Here is a 19,379-nt window from a genome sequence, read left to right on the forward strand (position 1 = left end):
GTAGAAGACAGAGAAGTCCATCTGCCTCCAGTTTAACTTCCTCAAATATCATTGTGTGCTTCTGTGAACTCACGTCTCCACATTGAATGAGCAAAACACTCATTTAAATAGGGGTGGTCACCACCACTTCCGCACACGCGCCAATCATTGCTGCAATCTTAGTGAATTACTCGCAGCAAGTCAGGAAACTGCATCACCAGAAGATTTAGGGACGTAACTGTTTTACCACCCTCTATTTCAGATCTCCGCCCCTAAGTGTAAACTCTGAAGTTCAGCTCTCAATCATTAAAGCAAGACGGAGATACACAGAGGGAAGGAAGTGATATGTAATGACAGACTCTTGTCTGGTCCTGGTCATACTGCCCCAAGAGGTTTTCTTCCAGGATATCTCTGTACTTGGCCGCATTTACCTTTCCTTCAATTGCAACCAGTCATCCTGTCCCTGAAGCTGAAAAACACCCCCATAGCATGATGCTTCCACCACCATGTTTCACTGTTGGGATTGTATTGGGCAGGTGATGAGCAGTGCCTGGTTTTCTCCACACATACAACTTAGAATTAAATAATCTTATTTCTCATAGTCTGGGAGTCCTTCATGTGTCCTGTCATACTGCCCCAAGCAGGCCAGCGATACCATTGTACACTGATAATGTTTGCCAAGGCCTCTTCTCAAAGACACTGTCATTGTCATGCTTAGCGCTATCAGCAGCATACAAAACCCTGAGAGCACAGAACAACTACAGATTAATTGGGACACACACACACACACACACACACACACACACACACACACATAGAAACCTCTGAATCCCAGAGCGGTCTGCCTCTAAAACCAATTAAACTCTCTGTCCGCATCTGACCAGTAAACCCTAAAACTTGACTCTGTCCCATTCCATTCAAAACCGCCACAACAGGAAGGACACTCCAAACATAAACACATGTGGAGCCATGGTTTGTACACAGACCTAGAAAGGAGTGACATCACTACCACTGATATTTCCCCAATCTATCATTTCTAATCACATGCTAATGTGTTTGTTAGCTAACAGTCTGTGATTCAAATAAGTATTAATTAATAATAGGTTTTATTAGGTCCATGTGCACATCTGAAAGCATGTTTAGCACTGCACTCAGAGAGTTAGTGACGTACCCACTTTAAAATATTATTTTCTGAACAGTAAACCTCTTTAATTTATTATCAACTATGTGATTTGGATCACATTAATTGGAGATTTCTTAACTTGTAAGGACTATTTCAAACAAGATGTTATTTATTCTTTTATTTTATGGACTTGATTTAAGTAAAAGCAGCTCTGTGATTGGTTTAAACCTCATTACTTACACAACCTACAGACAGGTTAGCGACAGCTTTTTATTAGTTACTTATTTACACTCTGTTTTCTATTACTATTTTACACTTTAAGTTTGTGATATTTAATTTATTAATGATTTTATTGATATTTTATGTGTTAAATATAACGATTACACTACAAATACATGTTTTATGTCAATGTTACAATTCCTCTGTAAAACATGTACACTACTACCGGGACACGTTCACAGGTGAAAGGATTTAAGCAGGTGCGCCAAAAAAGCAGTCCAATACATGCGCTTCAAAATGGAAAAATAATCGTGACTAGTCGATAATCAAAAAAATGATTAATAGATTAAACTACAAAAAAAATTGTTAGTTGCAGCTCTAGTGTCAATGATGAGGATAAGGTTCAGATCTTGTTTTGAAGACAGCTGTGTTTCAATTGAACTTGAGTCAAAGATTTGATCACTTCAAACGTCTAATGCTTGTAAACACAATAATTACAATACAACTAGAGGTCGACCGATATGGGATTTTCAAAGGCCAATGCAGATACCGATTTTTTATCTTTTTTTTAATTTCAGCCAATGACTGAGAGATAAAGCCGATTTTATTTATTTTATATATATATACAGTATATTTTATTTTTATTTTTTTAAAGCACATTTATTATGAAAGACAATTGAAATACTCATATGATATAAATGCGGGGTCCTTCCGTTAGTCAAGTGGTGGTTACAGCTGCCCACATGGGTGCCTGATCAAATATCCTTATCCTATTAGGATAAGGATATTTGATCAGGCACTATTATATCATATCCTTATCCTATTATATTGGCTTTTTATTTGTATGCCTATTGGGTTCTACATTTCCCTTGCACATGTTATTAGTTACTTTTTTTTTTTTTGTCGTATATTCATACATCCAAATGGATGTTTTTTATGATCTTTCTTTTTTAATTAATTCAGAATGAGATACTAAATAGTCCCATTTACATCAACACAATGCAATCAGAACATTTGAATTCATTCGAGTTAGTTTACTCCATTGGAGGTTGTTTCATTAATTTTGTTATTCGTTATTTTATGCAATTGGGTATTGGTAATGTAATGACTGCAGGATTCATTTGATTCATTTTTACGCTGCCTTTTGAAGGACTTAAACAAGCCTTAGTGACAATGAATCCAAGCTACACATCACAAAAAGTTACAATGGTTAAAACACTCAACACATGCATTCAGAGCTACTGCCACAGACCAAATCCCTGTAGGATTTAGATGTAGGACCTCCCATTTTCTGTTTCATCATTTTCCCACCCTATTTCATGGGTATATACATTTCTGCTTGGAGTCATCCATGGAGTCACACTATACTAATATACAGTTGGATGTTAAAGAGGGAACACTTGATTGTTGCTTATTATTTAAATAGAAAACATTCTAAATGGTTTATTCATGTGATATATTGCAATTGCAATCTGTGGCATGCTCCTTCTTCTTATTTTTTTTTACATCTTTACCTCTACTGTTCCTGGTCTCTTTCCTGTGAATGTGTGAGGATGACTAAGCCTCTCTCAACTCCAGCCTCGGAATTAAGGACTTTTTTAACAATTAGAAATTAGATCAACAATGCAGTACAGCTATGTTAGATGTCAAGGCATGAGCATAAAGCCATTGTAGGAGCTTTTCAAAGATGGCATAAACTCACATACATGCATGCATGAGTTTTTTCTGTGAGTAGTGTTTCCCTCGTCCACGTTAGGTTGGGGTGAGTTAGGGATCAGTTTGACTCGACTGGTTGGCGTGAGTCTAGTAAAATTAACATACGATAGCTAAAATACCCAAACATGCAGTCGTCATATTGATATTTTTTTCTTCTTCTTTTCTGACAGCATGTTGAGTATGAATAATATAACCAGAAAGTAAAACGCAATTAGAGCAACCTCTGGTCCCATTTTTCCAATGACCCATGTGTTTCTCCCTCATTTCATGCAGTACTGTGGTACCATTAAAAACCAGGTCATCTGATTTCCTTACTGCAAAATTCATGCTTAATTATGTGGTGGGACAGCTCGCCCCAGGTCATTTTAAAAGAAACACTTAGTCTTTTTAGGACAAATTCTATGATTGAAGACGCTGAATCTAAATTAGATGTAGGGAGAAGTTGTCATAAATTATTGAGCAGCAATGAACAAAGTGATGTCAGATATTAATTTATCAGTCTTTACACTTACAGTTTCTAATATTGACATAAAACAAATGCATTGGAATGCTACGGAGATGTTTTAATAGACAATGGCTTTGTTAAAATTTAGTGATTAGTGTTTCTTGTACAAAGAAATCCTGGCATGAGGTACCAAGAAGCATTTCAAAAAGTCAGCGCGAGCATTTGAAGCACAAGTACATGCTTTGTCATGACAACAACATGTATCCAGTCTAAAAACAAGTACTTTAATTTGATGGAGTAAGATGTTAATAACTGTGGAGCTGAAAGAGGAAGCCCAACACTTCTAAATGTGATGAAGTCTCATCAAGCAGCTCTGCAGAAAGTCTGCCATGTGTTGGAGCAGGAAGACAACTCAAATTTGCTGGATTAGTGGCCCTCGAGGACTGGGACTGCACCTATTGATCCGGAGGAGTATTAAGATGTCCTCGACTTACAAATGCTGATGGCACTGACACAAATTATTTGCAGTAACAACAAATAGTAAATTAATTTGATGAGCTCTCCTGGAACTCTTGGATTCTGCAGCAGAGAACATCCCTAAAGCTGTAGAGTAGAAATGGGCAACTTGTATCACAACAGGGGCCACAAAAATGTGATTGCATTTGATCTGGGGGCCACATTATCATTATTGATGTCAGCATTTAGAATGATGTCCAATCTGAGCATTAATGCAGGAAAGAACAAAGGGTTCAGTACGGGTTTCTTGTTGTCAAGTTCTATGTTTTTGGAGTCATTTTGAAAAGTTCTCCCTCTTTCTGTCCTTTTGGAATCAATTTGTTTGTTTGGGGCACACACAAAATTAGACCGACGGTCACATGCGGCCCCGGGGACCACCAGTTGCCCAAGTGTGCTGTCGATTTCTATCAAAAGTGGTCTGCAGAAAAAAAGGCATTAAAGGCCAAATCCAACAGTTGTTCTCTCACTGATCAATATTAAAAAGTAGCCGGCAAGCCTGGTCTAAATGAAAACCCCTGCTAAAAGCAATAATGAGATGTGCACTGAAAAAATAATTATCAGTAGTGATGTCCCACACTAATCTGTTTTTCCAAATAATCACAAAATTGCACTGCACCCATTAATGTCAGAACTGACCTCTAATTAGATACAAATACAGAACAGCTACTAGAGTCACATCACATAGGCCACGGGAAACCAGTAACTGGTTGGACAGATTGTGGAAGTAGGGTCAGCCTTTTAAAAAAAGTTGTCCTATTTGCAATAAGTGAAGACCACACAAAGGACTTTTTCAAAACTGCACTTTATTCACAGACAGCTATGGGGTGAATTGGAAGCTACTGTATTACCAATAATTGATTTTTTAAAATTCTAAAACAATTACTACATTAAGGGGCGGATTCACAAATGGGTCTATTCTCCTGTCTGGACTTTTTGTGCGCCTGCAGTTACGCGCTTCTCTCCTGCGTGTATTCTCTGGTTCAGGCTCCTGATACGTAAGTAGGCCAAAAGCGCGTAGTCTGTGAATGAAGGCTGTCTGAATCAAAGGAGGCGGACCGGGGCATGATGTCATTTTTTTGGGGCTGTCCAGAAATCACGGAACTTGAAGTTTTCTCAACGCTTGTAAATGTCATTGAAATCCGTGAAAATGATAAAGCGCACTTTTAATTTGAAACTTCGTTGATAAACAATGTAACAGGTTGATTTGATCAGATTATTGCAGTATGAGAGGATCGGCTGCATTCTTCTGTCCAAACCACAGTTAAAATCTCTCCTTTTCCCCCTCATACTAACAATAGATTAACGTTTGTTTGTGTGGAAAACGTGATTTTATTAACTTCTTCCATTCCTGCATTCAAAAATGATCAGCGCATAAATCAACATCTGTCACCTATACGTTACCTGAAGCTCTAAAGCGTGACCATGTGTGATGCACTGCAGGTTTGTGGAAATAACCCCCGCAGAGCGTCCTGCTACATTGGAGACAGAGATGTTTACAGTAAAACAGAACCATTGTCTTCCTACATAATGCACAGTTTTAAATATAAATTGTTTAAAGCCTTATGGAGATGATGTGAGCGAGTCCGAACTGAGATAAGCCTAATTTAAATATGTGTCAGGTATCCATCCTCTCATGCGCATTTCACTAACCCCCGCATACGACAGCTTGTTTCATTTTTTATTTACTCTGTAGTGGATCAAACTGTGACTTTATGTTGGACATAGTAAGAAAATAGTTGGAGATCACTGTGGCAACGTGGACATCTAGCAGCAGCAGCTTAGGCACGACTTAAGTGCGCATAGTGGCAACATGACAGTGTTACTTTGGATAGATTCTTTCCGGGAGTCTCTTCAGCAATATTAAGAGTCTGTGTGGCAATATTATGAGTCCATATTTCTAGTGCAATATAAAGTTTCACCTTATTGGGGCGCTGCACTTATTCCAGGTTTGAAAGCGTGTAAGAGGAAAAGGACTTAAGCAGACGGGAGAATATGCACAAGAACAGATTTAAATGACAACACCCACATTTCAAGGCCGCTCCACCCAGAGTACGTAACTGGGATGAAGGCGCGCAGCGACTGACTTAAGTACAGGGGGAGAATAGCGCTAAGCCAAAAACAGCGCCGCTGCACGGCTTTTTTGACTTACGTGCATGAAAGAATAGACCCCTACAGGTTTAGGGGTATTAAAATGTGTGCAAACGTCCCTCCACGTGCTAATAAGGGGTACAAACCCCAGGGAATCAGGAATGTGCGTGTTCAGTGCATCACAATGCGCTCACAATCCATTTAGCACGTTACCCTCTGATCAATATGTAAAGTGGGCGGATATCACAAAAAACGCAAAAAAATGGGAGGAGGAAATGCTAATAAATTAATGCAGTGGACACAATGCAATTCATCAAACCAGGAACTGTTTGTGGTGACTGTTTTATGCACCAAAAATAGTTTGATCCACAGGCAGGTGCAAACTCACACAAAGATCATGACACAAATCACAGCAGAGATGGAAAAAATAACACCAGTTAACCTTTCTAGTATAAGAAAAAAATTTAAATAAAACAATAGTCAATACTAACAGCCACTGAATTAAAAAAAGGCAGAGTAAAGTGTGTGTGAGGGAGAGAAAAAGCTGGACACAGAGGCAGCCTGTGTGGAGTCTGGTGACACTGCGGTGCAAAGAGTTGCTGTAGGTGGAGATCCATGGATGTCGCTCCGAACACACCGCTCCAGTGCGCTTGTGTGTCTTTCGCTTCATGTTTTGACCGCTAAAGGTGCAGTCTGTAACTCTTATAAAAGTGACTTTTTGTCATATTTGCTGAAGCTGTCACTATGTAAGGACAGTTTTACATGAAACTAGTAGTTTGTGTGAAAAAAAAGATTAATTGAGCCCCCCCCCCCCGCTGCTCCTGCAGCCTTTGGCAGATTGCCAGAATGCACCGCGACCGAGGAAAAAAAAAAAAAACCATCAGAGCCAGGATTGTGGTTGATGGACTGTCTGACAGCTGTTGCTAACAGGCCCCGCCCCTTTCCCGGGCTGGAGCACCATCTTTTTTACAGTGTATGGTCTGGAAGAGTAGAAGATGGAATTGGTGACTTTTCTGCTTGAAAGGTAATTACTGCTGTTTGATTTACATTATGTGTGATTTGTAATTGTTACACTAGAACTCTGTGGTGCATGCGTCATTTGTGTGTGCGCAGCAGCCTCCATTTGGGTGCTGTAAGTGACACTGTGTTGTTACTGTTAGAATCTGGTGTGTGCACATAGAGAGAGAGAGAAGCGCTGCAGTAATATGCTTTTAACAGAGCATGTTATATTACTGTGATGTTGCTGTCGGACTAACGTTAGCTTGTTAGCTCCTCTGAGGGAGGAACTTTGGAAAGTTTGGAGGCAGGGCAAGAGAGTAGCGGGGAGGGAAGGATCTGAGAGTTGCGGACGGCACCTTTAAACTCTTGTGTCACAATGATGGCAAGGAGCGTCAGGCCAGAATCAGCTGCGCAATTTATGCAGGGATGGCACAATGGGGTAGGGTCACAACCACGTCTATACAAGCAGCTATTAGTGCCACAGTGTTAGTGAATTCCCCACAGCAGGTGAGCAAACAGCGCCACCAAAGGATTTAGGGACGCACCTGGTATACCACCCTTTATTTCAGATCTTAGTGAATCCGCCCCTAAAACAGTAACCTTGTACTACAAACGTGCTTTAATAATGTTCATAATAGTAAAAACATTATTTTGCAGAGGACTTCCAGCTGCGAAACAGAAGGTCAGTATCTAATCTAGCCAGAGCCAGGTCTTTCTGCACTCAATATTAAATCCAGGGTCTCTACATGGCTATGCTGAAGTTTGTAAATTGGTAACTTGGCTGTTGTAAAAATTCAATTCACATTCATGGACAACTTGCTACTTTAGTAGTCTGAAACTTGTTTTCTCCAATATTACGAGAAAAAAAGAACAGAAAGAAGTAATCAGAGTCCCTCGCTCTAATATGGCTTTAGGAATGTATATGAATGTAAACATGTGCTGATAACAGTGTATGAATGATGAAATTAATTGAATATTTCTCCTTGATCTCCATTCTCAGCCACCTGGCATTGGCTTAATGGAACCTTGAATGTGATAAACAATTACTGAAGATGATTAAGAGGAATGACTTCCTCTAAAATCTAGAGCACAGTCCTTTTTTCCTTTCTACCTAGATGTTGCGTTGTTGGAGCTGACTGTTCCTAGTCTACAGTTTGCTGTTCAACCATGTCATACTCTGATGTTCTTTCTCTCTATTCTGTTCTTCTCTTCCTGCCATCTCACAGTCTGGTTCTGCTGGAGGTTTCTTCCTGTTTAAAATTGAGTTTTTTTTTCCCTCTCCATCGTCACTGATGCTTGCCAATGTGGAAATGTGCTTTTTTCATTGTATTTTGGGATGCCTTGAAAATGACTTGTTGTAGTAAGCGCAAAATTAAAAAAAAGCGGAATAGAATTGAAGATACTGAACCCTTAAGGTCTTTTTTCCTTGAACTGAGAAATGCATCAAAAACAATCAATCTGCCTAAACACAGATGTAAACTGGATCAAGTAATCAGGGCTGGGGATCAAACTCTGATCTGGGGTAGTACTTACCAAATGGATCAGGTACAAGTCAAGGGTTACAGGAACAAAGTTGCAGGGATTCAAACCAATTAATGTTTTGGGAAGATAAATACCATTCACTAAAGTGTTGCAATGTGTTCAATGTTCAATTTGGCATTACCAACCACCTGATATGTGATACCTGACAGAAGGCACTGATTAAAGAGAGAAAGAAATCAAGAAACTGCAACAGACATATTGCCCTTAAAAGAGGTATGAGGTTGATATGAAGCTGGAAAAGGAAGGAGTATACAGTGAAACATTTTCATTCAGTTATTTGCTGCCACATTAGGAGACCAAAAGAGCAATTCAATTATAGCACAGAATGGTAGGCGAGGACGAGGGATGGGTGAGCAGCGGCGAGTTGAAAAAACCTAAATTAGAAAATATCAAGCGGGCATAAAAAAGGGTCACTGTTGCTTTGTCCACTGGACTTTTATGTCAGTCTCTATAAATCCACACGAAAATCCAGTTTGATGCTGTCATTCTCCTTCCAGTTTATCTTTGAGCCAATACCATTTACTGCCATTTGTGAAGAAAAGACAAATTAACTTTAACACTTCTCTTTGTTCAGGTATGGTTTATGGTTTATGTGCAGATAATTCATCCTGTGCCACTACAAATGTCAACAAACTGTAACGACTGTGATTACTCACGACAAGCCTTATTTTAGCTGCCTATTAGGAGCCCAGGGATCGAGTTATTTATGAAACAGGCCAGTAGCAGTGCTTCCAAAAAAGGAAATTAGCCCAAATTCTTTCAGTTGGTCGAGTAATTTTCAATAAATTGTTGCACTATTACAAACCATTCATGTACATAGGCATCAAACCCAGGGAGATATTTTAAAGCTGATGGAGATATGCATGCACATTCTTTTGGCAAGCAAGACAGACTGCTATTTCCTTATTAAATGAGCATTTTTTGCTTTGCAAAGCAGTTGGTGCTTATAATCCATTTAATAATAAGTAAATATTATTAAGTAAATAATAATTAAACATTTAGACATCTTAATGTGTCATAGTAAGTGGTGGGAACTGTAAAGAGTGAAGCTGAAAATGTATGTGGAGGCCCTAGGTTTGGTTTTACACTGTAGCTTCTTGTTTCCCCTCAAACGCAATCTGGATGTGAAAGGCAGCGGTGTTTATTTGGCAGTAGCTGTGTTTCCATTACAGTTTTTTTGCAAAATAAAAGCTGTATTTCAAAAATGTTGTGAATTATAAAGTATAATTGCACTTTGAATATGTTTCCCTTTAAAGGTCATTTTTAGCAGGAGCCTCATAACTCCTGTGAAATCTCATCCCATGAGACTTTGCTGCAGGAAGATAGACGCTCAAAACCTCCTCATAACACCTTCGTTGTTGCTGTATATTGTGGCAGTAATATTTTTTCAATATAATGCTAAGAAATGTCTTGGTCACATTCTGTCCACACGTACTGCGCCATGTTTACTTGGAGAGAAGTGGTCATGTGACCAGGTTTGTTACGTCCTTTGACGTGTAATTGCGTGTAATGTGGGTGTTTCCATAGCTCTTTTGAGATAGATTTAAATACCAAAACATCTGAAAAACCTCCTCATGAAAGTGTAAAAACTTTTTAGCAATATTTCAGTGTTTTTTTTCCAAATTTGAGTGTTTCCATTTCCTTTCATTTTTATGTAGATTTTGCGCATTTCCTAGGGTAATGTTAGGAATGTTGGTGGTCAGGGTAAGATTAACAGCTGAGTTACCTGCACCTGTGAAGTCACGCAAGATTATATGGCTGAAATACCTGCACTTGTATGCCCATGAATAGTATTTGTTGCGAGACTTTGATGGACGGATGTGTTGAGATGTTGTAATTATGTGGGTTTTGTGGATACATTTTAGATTAAAAATATATATATAAATAAATAAATAAAATACTTATGTGGTAAACTGCATCAACATTGTGTGTGAACAATTCAAAAATGCAATCTGAATGTGAAAGGCATACTCTGTCGTCATTGCTCTCACTAAATTTTGCATTTTTCACAGTGCATATTGCTACAGCAGCTCCAGTGCTTGGGTCCCGTAAAATGTATTTATAATTTCATTTGTTTAATCATTTATTTTTACAGCTGATTTAACAATAATTAACACATGCTACAAAAATATATAAGGAGCCCCTGAAATGGAGGAAGACTGTCACAAGAAGTGCAATGAGGATGATGGTGATATTCTGTAGCATAACAGAAAGTTCAGTGTCTTGAAATAGTAACTGTTGTCAGTGAAAAAGCTGTCTCTTTCAGAGCTTTTTTTTTCCAGAATCTTTGGTAAACTGACAATTTTAAAATACATATATTGTTGCAATGTACTTTAGCATCTGACAAAATGATGCTACCAGGACTGACCACAAAGTATCAGTGGGGGGCTGCTTTGTGACTGGCAATAAGTATTATGATTTCACTTCAGTGTTCAGTTTAGAAGAAGATGAAGGGTGTTTGTAATGCCAGCGGCATGGCTAGTGCAGGGCACGTGATTTGGTCTTTATGAATTTTCAGGAACTCTTTGCACAATCTGAATTTAATTTATGTGTGACATGAAATTGCTCTGTTCAGTAATTGACTTTGAGTGGCTGAGTAAAAGAGGCAAAGCCATTTTTGTCTTCTCACTCGATTTCCACGGCTGTGCTTGTGCTTGTTTCCTCTTCTGGGACTTCTGTTGTTGTGGGAGAATATTCAGCCTTCAGCCAGTTCCCAGTATTTTGTTGCTTGTAATCAGGCTGCAGCTTTAAGCCTCACTTTGGGCTATTTTGCATCCCTACCTGTTTTCTGTCTAATTCCAATGAGTTTAGATATTATATTTTTATATAAAGGACCTCTTAACTTTCATTTTTAAAAAAATCCAAAATTGGTTTCAGTCATTTGGCCTTAAAAAGTGTTAAATGCTACCTTGCCAGTTTAGTTAGTGTATCATTACCTGAACAAAAGGATACACATCAAACTTAACTTCAGTGGTAGAAACAAAAGTTATGACAAGAATAGATCAGTTTAGAAAGAGAAGGAAAAAAAAAATGCTACAATAAAGACTTAAAAAGAGGCCAATGCAGAACACAAGCTGTGAGTAAGGAGAGACGATTTGGGAAAGCAGCTCCTCAGGGCTGCTATGTGTCTTAAAAACCCTTACTTCTCTGGAATGTGCTTGTAATCCCAAAAGTAACTCAATCATCTCATTGTGGAGAGTGTCACATGTAGTTTCTAAGCCCCTGGTAACCTCAGAGATTTATCCTAGACACAATGGATTAAGATGAGCTTAAACTTGTTTCCTCCACATTCACTTCCTGTAAAGACTATCATATGTTGTCCTACCTCTCCTCCCACCACTGTTAACACACCATTTGGCTGCCATGTTGGACACATGCATTTGATCTGCATTGCAAAAGATGCTGTTTTTTTAAATTGCATCTCTTTGGATGATCAACAGATACGTTCATGATTGTGTGCTTGTGCGTTCAAACTGACTCAACATCTGCTCGCAAGGGTAAAACAATGACAAAGTTCCTTCTGTTTAGACTTCTGCTGTGTGTATATGATAAATTGTTTCCTCTGTTAAAGCTGGGCTTGACAAATGAAAATGAATGAATGTGTAGCCATATGGTTGCTTAGGCCACATCTGAGGAAAGATTTTTCCCAGAAGCCCAAAGTCTGACACCTTGTCCCCTCTGTGCAATCCTCATCACTTAACTAACGGCATCAAGACAGTGAATAATTCCCTGCCTGCCCTGCCATGTTTGTGCATAAATTTCTGCCTTTATTTCATTAATCTGGGCCCCCTGCTTCCCTCAGTAAGAGAAAGACAGGAACGCTAATTCTCACCACTCTGTCCCTGTGATGCTACTGGCAACCAGAACCAATGTATGTCCATCTGGCAAAGGGCGCAGAGCTAATTAGCAGCAGTGGGTCCTACTCGACCTGGACTGCAAGTCACAGCTAAATCTCAGCAACATGTTTAGAGCATTACTGGACAATGGAATAAAATTGAGTTTCAATTCAAAAATGAAAGGGACAGAAAGAGGTGATAGAGACACAAATTAGAGAGATGTCAGAGTGAGCAGTGTGGAGAATGAGAAGGAGAGGACAGAGACTCAGAGCTCCATCAGAATAAAGCAGAGTGTGCAGGAGAGGACAGCTAGCAGCACTTTTGTCTGCCAGTGCATGGAGAGTATTTATTGACAGACAGGATGAGGGGGAAACTAGATGCACAGTGTATGTTTGCGTGGTTGGAGGAGGGAGTGAGAGTGGGGTAGGCTACAGATGCTAAGACATAAATTGCACCCAGTGGGAGTGACAGAGCGACAGACAGTGAGATGGGGTTGGGGACTCTGGGAGTGAAGCATATCGGATCAATAAACTTCACAAACGGCATCATCAGCTCGGTCACCAAGAAGACAGCGACCGCCAAGCACCATCTGGCTGCATCTCACCGGACCGCAGGATCAGCCAGCGTAACCTCGTGCGCAAACATAAACACAGTCACACACACACGCGGGCCTGTGCAAGTACTCAGTGCACTCACTCTGACACGCATGAGCGCATGCACAGAGGCATGAGCCAGGTAAACGCTACCAAGATAGCCCTGGGTAGACAGATTGTGTGTGTGTGTGTGTGCTTGTATGTGTGTAATGCATCAGAGCACTTAAACAGTTTACCCAGGAACAGAAGTTTATGGGGGTCTGTATAAAATTATATCCTGTAGCATTAAAATAAAAGTAAAAGAGAAGGCAAGAGTGAGAGAAGGACAACCAACCAAATCAAAAGTTGAAAGGTGGGAGTGTGAGATGGGGACTCATAGAAGACATGTCTTATTTGAGACAAGAAAGGAGCTGTGAAGAAAGGTGCAAATTACTCTTTTCTACGAGGGTTCAAAGGACGCATGAATTCTCAGTCATTACAATGTGCCCATGTGGGCGGCAGCAAATCTGAATTTTTTTTTTTTATTTCACAGTGTTGGGGTGAACTTTTTTGCTCGGATTATTATTAATATCTGAAAAGATGCAGAGATTGAAATCTTTTGTTCTTATCATTGTTTGGTTTCTAAGAGTAATAACCATGTAATCAAGCAAGAAAAAGTTTGTTTTGGTCTTTCTGCCTGTATTACTTGAGCTATCATTCTATACACATTTGTTGACAAATAGTTTAATGAAATTTTGTGCAGCAGAGCAAAATGTCAACCAAAGAATTTCATATTTTCATCTTTTTGTCATGGATACAGGTATGTGTAAAAATATTTTTATACCGCTGTCAACAGTCAAGTTCACCAAACCAAAATTAATCTACAGAAAATGCTTTAAAGGTACTTCTATTTAAATTATGTATTTTGGTGTTATCTTTTCACTAATAGTGACTGAGTTTTCTTGCTACAGTTCGTAAGATTTGGATTGAAACGAAAACACTTTTATTCATTGGTTTACTGGACTCCCCTTCCCATAATGCAATTCTCAAAACTCTTCAGACAATGTCAGAGAATTTTCACAGCATAACAAATCTACCTACGGATACAAATTAAGTCACCTGAACCTGATGTCAATAAGAGAAACTTCGAGCAGCAATTTTAATCTTTTATATCTTTTTTCGAGCAAATGATCTTAGATTTATTGATCTGTAACTGTGTTTCCAAAATAAAAGTGATATTTCTTAAGTTTCGACAAAGTATAATGCGCTTTGAACGTGTTTCCATTGAAGGTTGTTTTGGGCAGAAACCTCGTAACTCCCGTGAAATCTCATCCCGCGAGACTTGGCCGCAGGAAAATGGACACTCTTGAAACGTTAATTTGTTGTTGCTCTTTATTGTGGCATTAATCATTGTAAAGTGTAATGTTAAGAAATGTCTCGGTCTCCTCTTCTGTTTACACGTACCACGCCATCTTTTCTCGGAGAAGTGTTTCGTTTTTGTTGTAAATATCCGTATAATATTTGTATACAAATTTGTATATTTGTATTATTATTATTAGTAGTAGTATTATCTATCTTACATTATTTTTTACTACTGTAATGTGTGTGTGTATGTAATCTTTATTTTACTTAATTAGACACTTATTTAACATTTATTCTTTCTTTTGTCTTTGTTTAATGTTTATTCTTTTATTTGTTGGCTGTAACAAACGCTATTTTCTCCTGGGATTAATAAATAAATTCTGATTCTGATACCGCTTTTGCGATCCATTTCAATATCGAAACGTCTGAAATTCCTCCTCATGAAAGTGTAAAAAGCTTTTAGCGATATTTGAGTGTTTTTTTTTCCAAAATTCAGGTGTTTCCATTACCAGTTTTTATTGCGCTATTCAGATTTTGGGCATTTCCAAGGGTAATGGAAACATAGCTAATGTACACAATGTTGTGACTATAGATTTTTCTTTGATACTTGTGCATCAGATTATTTTATTAGTATTTATTCAGCAGCAGTTAGAATTGTATTGAGCTAGCTCTGCATGAGATGACAATGGCTTTAGCGTGGTCTACTCAATCAACCAGACATCTGTCAAAAGAGAAATGTATGGTGTGGTTCTGTATAAATTAAAATAGAACTAAACACTTCAAAACTGACTGTATTATTGAATCAGTCAGATCCTACAGAGCCCCTATGCAGTATTTCTGATAAACCAACCTGTTGCAGCACCTGATTGTTAAGGGCAGCTTGTTATCAGACCTTATGCTGAGCAGCTTGATCACCCAATCATTAGATTGTGTTTGAGCAGTGTTACAACTGGTGCCTCATGGCCTCTCAGCCTGCCCTTCCTGCCTCTCAACTAACACACCTGATTCACATCAGCAATCAGATGCAGAGGGAGGAGGAGCTGTATAAAGGGCTGAGAGGACCAGAAGGAGACATGTGATGACTTTCTTCTGCTCCCACTCCACATCGATCTTTGTAAGTTTGTTATTTTAGTTTGGGCTGGAGTTTCTAGTGATGGTCAGATGAAGCCTCATGAGGCATCATAACACTTTAGCCAATTGATTTGACTAATGGTCCATTTCTTGATGCTTCATATGCTCATACAACCCCCTATTGGCCACATGTATAATTACAGGCAGCTCTATCGCACAGTGTGTGATTCATTAAAAAAATAGTTATGGCTCTCGAGAATGGCTATGAATTACAACAAAAAGTATAAATAATATATTTATCTACATAAAATATCACGTTTAAATTAATTTAGCAGTCACATGGTAAAGCCGGGCAGCGAGGCCTCGCTCGTCATCATTCTGGCTCTTCCCCCCCCCCAAATGAAGCAAACCTTGATGAGCGCTTTGCAGAAAACGCCCCCTCCATTACTCGAAACGCTTCTTAGCCTCGGCGCATTTAAGATCATCATGAGAGATTTCAGGTATTCCCCTTTTTGTGTTCAAATAGGTTTAGTCTTTTGTAACTTTTTGTAGTTTCGACTCGGGTGGATGCTGGGTGGACGGCCCTGTATAGGGTTGGCCCAGTGTCCTCCCTACTTTTGTTTAGTTTGGCCAGGATCTCCAGTCCTTTAATTCATTCTGTTGCTACTTTCATAAATTTTTTGATAATTGTTCTGTGTTTGGCGTCTTGTTTATGTTACGGCCCCTCCAGCCTTGGTGTTACATCCTAGAGGGGGCTGTAACAGCAGGAAGACCTTTAATGTGGAGACTACATTTATGTGGTGCCTTGTTCCTAGTCATGAACTTCAGATTACGGTAGTTTGTTTCAGATTCCGTAACACGTTCCAATTTATCTTTAAGTCCGACACATAAATACTGCTATTTCCAGGAAGGTACCTTTGTTTCTCATCCAGCTCTGGCAAGTTGTGGTGAGTTTATAAAAAAAAAAAAAAAAAATGAATGTTATTCTTTGGCTGAGAAACAAATTATTTTATTTGCTAAATAAAAAAATACACAATGTGCCAAGTTTGAATAGTTATTACCAGAGTGTCAATAAAAGTGTGTTTTATAAGAATGTTCTAATTTCCTGCAGGTCTCTTGTAAAAGTCAGGTGGTGCCATTTAACGGCGTATATAAAGAGGATCTCAGGAAGCCGTATTTAAAGGCTTGTTCTAATAATAAAAAGCATGGACGCAGCATTTTTAGACTGGCTAGTTTATTAGTTTGTCCTCTCCGTGAATGATATACCAACAAATTGAACAATATTTGAGTGAAGGAACCGGGGAAAGCGATACGGTGAATGCTTGTCTTTCTGAGCTGAGCAGTCAGTTGAGGACGCTCGCCCACTATTGACACCCGATTGCACAGTGTCAAATCATATTGGGCTTGTGATCTCTCATTTTATCTTTATTTTTGTATTTTAAAGCACATTTTACTCCTGACTGTTGGAAACAACTTGTCCATATGACTATCCATGAATAGGAATGTGCTTGATCCATCCATCATTTCATGTCATTTTCAATTAACCTTCTATTCATGTTCTCAGTGGGAAGACAAATGCTCACAAATACAAATTAGTATAAAAGCTAGCACAACGTAAGACTGAATAGGAACCATCTAATTTGCACATAGCCTCTTGCCCGAGAATAGAGATAAACACAGAAGTGACACATAAAAATGCATTATTATTATTGTAGTCTAAGGTAAAAAAATACCATCATACTAAATGGGATTCATTGCAGTGACTCGTATACAGTACACTGTGTGGTACAGGAGATAAATGTTTAAATGAATGAAAAAAAAAAATGCTTAGTTGGAGGTAGCTATCACACCATAGAAGTAACACACACTCTAAATGCAGGCAGCATTTGCAGCCTCAGAATAATTGCAGGCAGCGGTCATGAGGCCACACTCAACGAAGCCCCATTAAGTTACCAGGAGAACGCTATCATTGCGCAGCCAAATTAAAAAGCAAAGTCAATCTTGATGTGAACCAGAAACACAAACAAGATAAAACTGCTTACAAACATCCTCGACGTCACAAAACTCCTCGTAAAGCACTTTCAAGGTGGTGACAGTCATTAAAGGGCTTAAAAAGTTGCTGTTTGGCAGTTTACATGAGCCACCAAGGCTACTGACAATTTGTCTCAATAACACACTGGGGAGCAGTTAGTGCTCACAAAACAAGTAGTTATCGCAAAGTGCAAATGCCACCTCATAAAATCACTCAAGTTCTTGGTTTTACTGATGAGTCAATACGTCTTATTCTCAAAAGCCTTCACAACTTTGCTGGGATAACTTTTTTTTATCATTTGTTATTTTTCTAAATAAAATGACACTGACAGGATCTCTAAAGCAACTGAGAAATATTATGCAAATTATATTTAAAAGGAGCTCAACTGTTTATCTTAGAGTGTTACTGTCCAGTGTAGAATTACATAAAACCCTTTTTGATTTAATTCCTTTTTTTACCTTCTCTTGATAGCAGCCGAGCTCTTTTGTAATGAGCAGGGTCAGTTATCTAAATAGTTTCTAATTCAGAACAACTGTCGCAAAGGGAGAGTGCTCATTAATACTCTGCTTAGGGATAAGAAGTGTAAAATTACAATTCCTTATCAGAGGCGGCGATTTGTTCCACACACAATAGACAAAGTGTGATTGTGTGTGACAGAGAAGAAGGTCAGAGAGACACCTACATTCGGTTGTTGGGGATGATCTTGTGGCCGTCTTTGTACCATGTGACCAGGGGGCGAGGAAAGGAAGCAAGAGGAGGGAGGCTGAGGATGGCTGCTCGACCCTGAGATACCGTCTTCCTCTGCTCCTCACCAGTGAAACTGTCCAAAACTTGAAGGAGAAAAAAAAACCCCAGTGTGATCAACATTAGTCAATCTGATCAACCACAGCTGAAAACAGTTAAAGCTGCTGGAGACAAACGTTTTTCATTTTTTCAATCACATATAGATATAGACTGTGTTCAAAATTGCATAATAACATACTACACACTAGAAACTCAATGGCCACGTTTACATGGGAGCTTTAATTCCTCTTTAAAGTGGAATGAAAGTTAATTCCTCTTTATCCTGACCTTGTAAACACATAATTCCAAATGCTAATTTAATTCCGAATTAGGTGGCTGGTTTTTTCCATTTTTAATTCCGAATTAGATAATTCCTCTTTCTTGTAAACACTTGGTTAAAGCCGCTTTAAGTTAATTCGGATCGTTTTTGCGTTTGCGCGACTTGCGGCGATGACCCGCTGGTAACGACATAATCCAAGATGGTGGTGGCCTGGACTACAGCCTAGACTATTTAATAAGAGCCTTAAAAGACATGGATATAATGAAGAATGGATGGACGGAGGCATAAACATGCAGACTTTCACACGGACACACATAGACTTATTAAACACACACAAACCTCGGTAAACGCGGTAAACGGAACAAGCTTCACCGGACGGCTGGCACTAGGAACCGGAGTAAATGCGTCCCCGTACTGCATGAAACGCATTTCGAAACGGAGAATTTTGTACACCTGCCATTGTGCAACTGACTTAACTTCCGGTTAACTTCAAAACAAGAGCCCTATTTACAAAAGAGTTAAAAAACTAATGGAAGACGATACTTTTGTTTTAAAAAGGGGATGCTTGATTTTTAGCTTAAAGCTGGTCCCATGCAATGCATTATGAGGTGGCTGAGTATGACGAGTGTGCCCACCGTGCATACAGTACTTAAAAAATGTCCCGATATAGTAGACATCCAGGTATTTCTCCCAAAGTCAATCTTTCCATATTATCTAATTGGAATGCACTCCATACTCATTTTGATGTCAGACTTAGTATGAGTAGTACTAGGCATGTCACGATACAACTTTTCCATTTCCGATATGATACCAATA

At 38.9% G+C, this 19,379-nt stretch overlaps 1 protein-coding gene across 3 annotated transcripts in view; it reads right to left on the reverse strand.

Moving 5' to 3' along the window:
* sdk1b (sidekick cell adhesion molecule 1b) overlaps positions 1-19,379 on the reverse strand; it is a 410,315-nt gene that overhangs the window by 236,239 nt on the left and 154,697 nt on the right. For all 3 annotated transcript variants that reach the window (XM_028444442.1, XM_028444434.1, XM_028444426.1), the window contains exon 4: positions 18,183-18,330. In XM_028444442.1, coding sequence (XP_028300243.1) covers positions 18,183-18,330 — 148 coding nt within the window. The remainder of the gene's footprint in view (positions 1-18,182; positions 18,331-19,379) is intronic.

The sequence above is a fragment of the Gouania willdenowi genome, chromosome 1, assembly GCF_900634775.1.
Source record: "Gouania willdenowi chromosome 1, fGouWil2.1, whole genome shotgun sequence".
Lineage (NCBI taxonomy): Eukaryota > Metazoa > Chordata > Actinopteri > Blenniiformes > Gobiesocidae > Gouania > Gouania willdenowi.